Genomic DNA, 8,954 nt, shown 5'->3' with positions numbered 1-8,954 from the left:
TTGTGACTTGTTGAGAGCACTTTGTTGGTAGGATAGAGGAACCTTAAAAACTTGAGTTGGCACATCCCTAATCATAGAGCAGCCCTGGTGTGATCCAGTTAGTTGTGACTAGTCATATGTGCTGGCGTCGAAGGTGAGTTTGACGCGTTCAGACATTGGGTTCTTCTCCGATGACCAATTGGGCAAGTTGGGCTAGTCTAGATGAGTAAATTAGAACTGGTTAGGGTCAGAAAACTGAGTAAAGTCATTAGCAACAAGGTAGAATTGAAATTGGGTCCTTAGTTTAATAACATTAGAGTTTTAATGAAAAGTTTGGTAGTGATTACTTTAGAATCATGTTAATGTCACTTTAGGAGCGCCTAGACAAGTTTAACTAGGTATGAAATATGAGTTAGGGGCATTAGAAGTTGGAAGAAAGGTCTAGAAGTGGTAAGGAATGGTTGAGTAGATAATTCTGCAGAAATTTCATTCTACTGATTATGCAGAGTCGCTATGCGAGTTGTCTCGAATAGCGAGACCCTGTAGAGGGTGCTCACTGTCTGGGAAATTCACTGTGCGAGCTGGTGCGCTGTGCGAATTACTAGAGGGTGATGCTCTCTGTTTGTGAAATTCGTCTAGCGAATCCTGTCGCTATGCGATTGGTGGTGGTCTGGAATCACTGCCCATTTAATTCGAAGAGCGAGTTGGGCGCATAGCGAGAAGGTTTGGGGGTGTGCTCTCTGTTTGAGCTCTCGCATAGCGACTTGGGTGCGCTATGCGAGAAGACCTGAGGCCTGTGGCCTCAGCGAGTTAATTTGCATAGCGAATTAAGGGGTGCGCTTTGCGAATACTTCGGGTCATGTCTCTTCCTTGTCTCTCTTTTGATTGAATCAAGTGTGTGGAATGTTTGGAATGCATAGTATGATGTGATTTATGTGGGAAGTATGTGAATGTATGAGATATGTTGGATTCATTGTGATAATATGATGGTATCTGGTTATTCATGTCTTGGGTTAAGTTTCAAAGTGACAGTATGGTTCATGGACGTAATTCCATGATCCGCCATAGCTCGGTAATCATTCTAGTCCGGACGAGTCGGTTTATAAGTAACAAGTCTTGTGATGTCATTTTACCATGTTTGAGTGACTTTTGCATGTCGTGTGAGGTTGAATAACATGCTTTTTATATCTAGCTCACCCTTGCTTGTTTGTGTTGCTTGTGTATGTTTCTTTTGCGATGATCATCCACTTGGGTGGGAGCAGATGGCGAGGAGGTTCTTTTGGAGACGGCCTTGGAAGTTGAGGACAATGCTGCTGCCTAGTCTCCTTAGGATGTTATCGATTATTGTCTGTAGTTTGAAATATTGTTTCCCTTTAAGTTTACAATTTAGATCTTTTTGGAGTTGAAGTTTAATTTTTGAAGTTACTTTGAAGATGACTGTAATTCTTAATTACTTTTTACTGTTTTCCTATATTATGCATGATGACGTCTTTATTATATATGTTTTTCTATATATTTTGGGACGTCACACATTTTCTATTTTATGAAAAAATTATACATTCACGTACTTTTTTAAGCCCTACAATACACAATAAAAAAATCATTAATTTTTTTGGAAAGAAAAACTATCCAAAGATATACGTTGCTTAAAAATGATAAGATGGCCAATTTATTTTAAATTCTGGAAATTAAAAGCATAATTAAGTCTTTATTTATTTGTTATATGTATTTATAAAAAACTTTTAAATATATGTTTCTTAAAATGATCACACAATTAATATTTCCTTTAGTGATTTACCATAAATATATGATACAAAGAATATTTCTAATCTTTAAAAGATAATGCCCTAATGACAGCATTTGGAATGTGATATAAATGATAAGAATATACTTTATATACATATACACTGAATAATTTACTAATTATACAAAATCACATTGTACAACTTAAACATCACTGTTTATCCTATTCCTCTAAACCAATCATGTGTGAATGACATTTAAAGTGAATTTTCAATGTGTAAGACTTCAATGAAAACATAAAAATGGTGTTAAAAAAATTCTATGTATGTACGCACCAAATTCATTGATATGATTCTGGTACCAATTCATTCTGTATTTTCTAACTCACAAACATTGTAAATTTTGTACATAAATTAAATGTCATCAATGTGCTGGATTCTTCATTCCTTATGCATGCAATGACGACATTTCATTATGTACGAAATCAGTTGGCACTTTATGCAGAAAACCAAACACTGTCATAAAATGCTGTCATAAATTGCTCTATATAAACATGGCTGTAGAAACTACAAAGGACACTTTTCTCTTCTCATTTTTGCTTCTCTTCTTTTCTGGTGACAGTCATCATGTCCAGAAGAAAGGTGCAACTCACATTCATAGCCAATAACTCAGATAGGAAGGCATCATATATCAAAAGGAAGAAGTCACTGCTGAAGAAGACAGAGGAAATCAGCACCCTTTGTGGTGTTGAAGCATGCACAATAGTTTATGGCCCTTATGCTCCTGTGCCAGATGTCTGGACATCCAACGCTGGTGTTGAAAATGTGGTGGAAAAGTTCAGGAATACTTGTGAGCATAACAAGAAGATGGCGACTCAAGAGAGTTTCCTGTCAGAAAGAATCGCCAAGGGTAGAGAGAAGATGAAGAAACATGTTAGGAGCAACCAAGAGAAGGAGATGACCATGTTCATGTTTCAGTGCCTTAAGAATGGGAGGGTTGAACTGCACAATAACATGACCCCAGATGATTTGAATGTTCTTTCATCAGTGATTGAAAGCAAGTTGAGGGATATTAATAAAAAGATGGAAACTTTGAATGTTTCTGAGATGCCACCAAATCAAACCCAGATGGCACCACCAGCACTACCAGTAGCATTACCAGTAGCAGCACCAGTAGCATTACCAGTAGCAGCACCAGTAGCAGCACCAGAAAACATCATCACACCACCAAATCATGGCGATGGAACATATATGAATGCTGATGACCCCTTGCAAAGCCAGTGGTTCATGGACTTGCTTAATGATAATGGTGATGAGGAGACTATAAAGTCTTCATTTGGAGATCCTAATCTCCCACCACTCTAAGCTGGCTTTTGGAAAAATTTGAAACAAGCATACATATGTGCTTGCTGGGTCATGAATTTTCTATGGTTTCTATGTTTTTTACTTTGTGTGTCAATGTTAAGAAACAACAGTAACTCATTACTCTTTATGTTCAATTTTCCTTGTTAATTTTCTATCTGGTTGATCAATATGTTAGTTTATCATTGTTTTATGTAAATTTCTCTGGTTGTTTGTTATAAAAAGTTTCTTCTGCAATTAAGTCTAAACTCACTTCATAGTGTTAAGTTGCAGTTATCAAAATTAAATTGCACAAAATTTACACTATTACAGTTAGAAAGATTTCCATTATACAAACTTTCTACAGTTGCGATAATGTAGAAAAATGGATCTAAAGTTTTACATATTTTCTATGATAGATCTAAAAATTTAAAAAGTTTTGTATTTTAATTAATGTTCGTGTCTGAAATTAAAACTTTTTTCTTTGTCTAATGTAGTTAATTTCACATGCATTTTTTATGTTCATTTGTTCTTATCACCACAATTTGTTTGGATAAGCACAATGATAAATTCATGCACCCACACTGTACTTATATAGAAAGAAAAAACTTCAGATTTTTAAAATTGTCACACAATTAATATATCTTTTAGTGGTATAATGGATATCGAAGAATATTGCTCTAATGACAATTGTTAAAATGAAATTAATTAATTAAAATATATGTATATTCTTGAGAATGATGAGAATAGTACATTGGACAGAATAATAACAAAACTCTAATGTTTTTTTTAAAATTAAATATATATTTATAACAAAAAAAACGCATACATTTTCTTAAAAAATATTATTCGATTATATTAAATGAATAATATAACTTTAGTGTAAATTTTTAAAAATTATATCAAATTTGTATTTGATTACTCTTATTCTATCATCAGTGATTTAATTTGCATTTTAGAAAAAGTACAAATACATAGATATCCATGTTATGACACCAAATCGGGTTGCTTCCATTCGTGCTACACTTCACACACAGTTTTATTCTTTATTATTACTAACCTTGAATTTATTTATTTTGTAGTTTGAATTTGTATTGTGTTCTTTATATATTAAAAACAAAATTTAAAGTATAAATTATAAATTATAAACCAATTACATATTTATAACTCAGCAAAATCTAGCATACCACTTATACTTTAAATTTTATCGTATGATCCTGTGATTTTTCAATATATACATATATATATATATATATATATATATATATATATATATATATATTAAAAATAATCATTCATCATTTTTGTACTGTGTACTTAAATGTGTAAAATCAAATGTCATTTTATAATAATCTTTAAAATATAATTTTAAAAATGTCATATTATTCATGTAAGGAATGTATGGTAGCAGTTGTCATTGTAAAATGACAACTTTTAAAATAACACTAAAATTAAAAATTATCTATACATGAATTTAAAATTAAAAGATAAAAATAGGACTTTTTTTAATACATTACTCAGCCATATATTTTATAGAATAAAAAAAATCATGTATTTATACATAATGCAAATCTTTTAAATTAAATATTATTAAATTTCTGGATTCTGTATTTTCTTCTTGCTTGGAAAGACATTAAAGGTTACATAATGTGAAAAACCAGTTGGTATTTTTCACTTCACACAAAATCAAACCACTGATCTATAAAAGAATTGTTTGTAGCAGAAGAATCTGCAAACAAGTCTTTTCACTTCTCTTTCTCCTTTTTTTGTTGACCACCATGACTTGGAAAAGGTTGAAACTCTCATTGAAGAAACTTTTGAAAGAGAATAAGGAGAAGGAGATTGTACATGTTTCAGAGGAGGATGGTAACATAACCATAGCAGATTTAAATGTTCTTTCATCAGTGATTGAAAAGAACCTGAGGAACATTAACAAAAGATTGGAAACTTTGAATGCTAATGAGATGTTTGTTTCATGTTACATGAATTTGGTTTGAGTGTTTTACATTTATAGATGATGATTTGGTTTTTTTAATAAATAATCTTTTGGTGTGTGGTTACCTCTTGTTGGAAAGTTGTTTTATCAATCTAAATAGTTCACAAACTTTCAACCTAAAACCAGATAATATGATTTTTTTTTTTAATGGGAATCTAAACTACAAGTTATGTGAAATTAATATATCTGAAATTACAAAAACCTTTTATCTGCTCATGGTGACTTTATTGAATATGTAGGTATTTGTCCAGTTATACTTATAATCACGTTCTTTGATATCCAGTACTAAGAAAACAGATTATATAAAAGGCACTATTCATAAAAGAAAACGGTTTTCTTTTAGATTTGACAAAATAACAATACTTCTTCGGATTGAGCATAAACATCATAGGAGCAGAGATTGGAGCATATAATTGGTTCAATCACCTCTTAAGTTCTTAAGATTGTATATAAATATTTTTATTGATTCAACTTATCTTCTTATTTTATTGTGTGTCCTATCAATTAATACATGTTTACTCGTCTTTCTTAGTGTTTAAGTTGGATGGAACCATGACTACACATAAAACAAAAATTAGAGAACAAACAATAACTAATACTATGTTGCTTTAGATTTAAAACTCAAAGAATAAATCAAACCAATTCAAAAACTGTTTAAATGAAAGGGACCTTAACTTATAATAGATTTGGCTATTCTTTTCTATAAGAATTAAATATGTTTTCCATTTTAAAATTATTATAAAAAATATGGATCGTTCCTGATTCTACCATATCTAATAATCTTATATCACATAGGAATTAAGATTAAGAAAAGTTTAAATACTTATTTTTCTTTTTATCTTTCTAAATGTCTTTTAAAAAAAGAAAAACGGTGATGAAGTTCCAAGTTTCAAAATTAACAACATTTTGTATGCGTCAATTGATTCTAAGGATGTTAGTACCGATATCAAAACATCACGTCCAACGTCTAATGATCCACATAATTTAGAAGTGAATATCAAAATCAAATTAAATAGTTTTTTTTTCAGTTTACAAATTGGAGACTAAATTCTACTTTTCTTTTTTATAATGTAAAATGTTACCTAAAAAGTTAAAAATTGATCCAAGTAAAAATGTTTTATGTCTATATATGTATGACGCTTCATCACTGAATTTAGAAGTCTTTTTCTATGTTGGTTCACATCACTTGCATTTGTTATATATATTTATTCGGCTTTATAAAATTTACAAAACGTCACATATATTTCCATAATGGATTAGATGAGAATCACATGCTTTTAGGAAGAAAAACTTCTAAAATCATGTTTCTTAAAATGGACACAAAATGAATACATTTCATGGTCTATTTTAAGTATATAATAGGAAGAGCTTTGCTCTAATATGATGACAACTGTTAAAATGCAATTCATAAATTAAAAAACTATGTATCCAAGCATCAAAATTAAATGACGAGGGTTATATATACAAAACCTGTTGCCATTTAAAAATGACAAACTTTAAAATACTATTAAAGTTGTAAACTATCTATATATGTATAAAATTAAATATAAGAAAATACTTTTTAATATATTTCCATTCTAGTAAATTTCAAAATATGCCGGATATAATTCATGTATGGAATGAATTTAAAAACTGTGTAAAACCAGATGACATAATCAGATGTTAACCGTTATAGTACTATTAAAAAATTTAGTCTATCAATATATATCCATCAAATTCAACAATGAAAATAAAGATTTTCTATACATATACACATATCAGAATTGTTTTACCAACTCAATGGTAATCTACTATGTCATGCATAATGTAGATTTTGCAAAGTAATTAAATATCATTAAAGGTTCCGATTCTCTGTATCTTCTATGCATGTGAAATCTGAATGTGCAAAACTAGGTATTTAACTGGTGGCAGCAGAAACCAGAAGAAAATCACACATTTTACCATTTTCTTTTTCTCATAACATGACAGGGAGAAAGGTGAAACTGGCATTCATAGCCAATGATTGTGCCAGGAGGGCATCGTATAGAAGAAGGAAGAAGTCAATGTTGAAGAAGATTGAAGAACTGAGCACCCTTTGTGGAGTAGAAGCATGTGCCATAGTGTATAGCCCCTTTGATCAAGAGGCACAGATTTGGCCATCTGAATCAGGTGTGCAGAATGTGGTTGAAAAGTTCAGGACTATGCCTGAATGGAAGAAGCACAAGATGGGGAATCAGGAGAGTGTCATGGAAAAGAGTATTATGAAGGGTAAAAGGAAGATTGCGAAACTTGAAGAAGAGAATAAGGAAATGGAGATTACCATGTTCATGTTTCAATGCCTTGATACAACTAGGGTTCAGCATCAACAAAACATGACTTTGGAAGATTTGAATCTTCTGTCATCGGTGATTGAACAGAAACTGAACGACGTTAGTAGAAGGTTGGATTTGACAGATGTTACTGAGGTACCATACCAACCCCAGATACAAACATTTGTAGATACTAATCTTAAACTCTAAACTGTCGTGTTTTTCCTTCAGAAAAACATTTGCTTGTAAGCAGTATTGTTAGTTTAATGTTGGTGTCTGATCATGCTCTGGTATGCATAAAAGTTCTGCTGAATTATTTTATTCGAAATACTTCTCATTCTCAAGCTCTCGACAATTATTATTGGGTTTAGTTTTGAATTGAAGACTCAGATTTGCATAAAGCGATTAAAGCCATATGTGTGTCACTGATAGAGAGAACACACTCTTTATAGTTAACAACTGTGTTAACATTGTTCCAGCATAATATTTGCCATCTATGTACGCAGGATATTCACAATTCGTAAGAAAATAAAATAAAAATGAAATTATGTTTTATTTTATTTAAATTAAAGCAGTTTCCTTTGAATGTTTTTTTTTGTTATATCATAAAATTGTTAATTTTTTTAAAAGTTATATGGCTTTCAAAAAAAAATTTGTTAAATTTGATTTGGATGGATTTTGAGCTTGAAAATAGGCTCCTTGTATAATTTTAGAGCAAGTATGAAGTCATTCCAATCTAGTGTAATAGTCAGATATTCTCTCAAAAAAAATGTAATAAAGCATATTTTATAAACATGTTGTTACATTTGAAATAAACTTATTAATTTTAAAATATCTACTATAAAATATAACTTAATTTAAGTTTTATAATTATTTTATCCTACACAGTTAAATATATTTAATGTTAAAATTTTATATTTTATATTATAGAGTTGAATCAACCAAATTTTAACCCGATCGTATGCAAATTTAAACTAAATATTCTGAACGAAATTTACGGGTTTTTGGTGGTTTTTACTACTAGAAATAATCTCTTAATATATTGATTACTTTGTTAAATACTTGATTTACTGTATAATTATATATGAATAAATTTGTATATAATTATATATGAATAAATCTGTATATAATTATATATGGATAAATTTGTATATAAATAAAAATGTATGTAATTACATAAAAACAAATTTATATGTATTATACACAGATAAGTTTGTATGTAATTATATATAGATAAATCTGTATATAATGTTATTTTGGATCATTTTATATATGAATTTTTGTTCATATGTAATTTGTAGGTAATGTAGTTTTACTTATGGATTTTTGATGTTATATATTAATTTTGATCTAAACATTTAATGGTTGTTTAAGGGTTTAAAGTTGTCTTCAACTCAAGTCTTCCCGTAGTCCAAACCTTTCCGAAGGCAATTCTGATGTTAAAGTCACTTCAACTTGACAATTTCAGTATTAATGGTGCAGTAAATGCATATCACCTACCTCTTTACCTCAAACTTATATTTATAGATTTTGGAACTGATTTTTGATTAACAACGACTTAATTACGTAGTAATCATACTTTACCTTTAAGTTATTCAACATTAGAGT

General features: G+C 30.1%; 2 protein-coding genes across 2 annotated transcripts; both read left to right on the top strand.

The window, feature by feature from the left end:
• Positions 1-2,348: 2,348 nt before the first annotated feature.
• Positions 2,349-3,086, top strand: LOC108341515 (agamous-like MADS-box protein AGL80). The gene has a single exon (XM_017579189.1). The coding sequence runs from the start codon at positions 2,349-2,351 to the stop codon at positions 3,084-3,086; it is 738 nt and encodes a 245-aa protein (XP_017434678.1).
• A 3,933-nt stretch (positions 3,087-7,019) lies between these two features.
• On the top strand, positions 7,020-7,556 carry LOC108341514 (agamous-like MADS-box protein AGL80). Its single transcript, XM_017579188.1, has one exon. It carries the CDS (start codon positions 7,020-7,022, stop codon positions 7,554-7,556), a length of 537 nt encoding a protein of 178 aa, XP_017434677.1.
• The last annotated feature ends 1,398 nt before the right edge of the window (positions 7,557-8,954 follow it).

The sequence above is a fragment of the Vigna angularis genome, chromosome 6 (assembly GCF_016808095.1).
Source record: "Vigna angularis cultivar LongXiaoDou No.4 chromosome 6, ASM1680809v1, whole genome shotgun sequence".
Classification (NCBI taxonomy): Eukaryota; Viridiplantae; Streptophyta; class Magnoliopsida; order Fabales; family Fabaceae; genus Vigna; species Vigna angularis.
Note: the sequence above shows the minus strand (reverse complement) of the source record. Positions and strands in the feature narration are given on the sequence as shown.

Coding starts and splice junctions, on each gene's coding strand:
- LOC108341515 (XM_017579189.1), top strand. CDS start 2,349: ATGTCCAGAAGAAAGGTGCAACTCACATTCATAGCCAATAACTCAGAT.
- LOC108341514 (XM_017579188.1), top strand. CDS start 7,020: ATGACAGGGAGAAAGGTGAAACTGGCATTCATAGCCAATGATTGTGCC.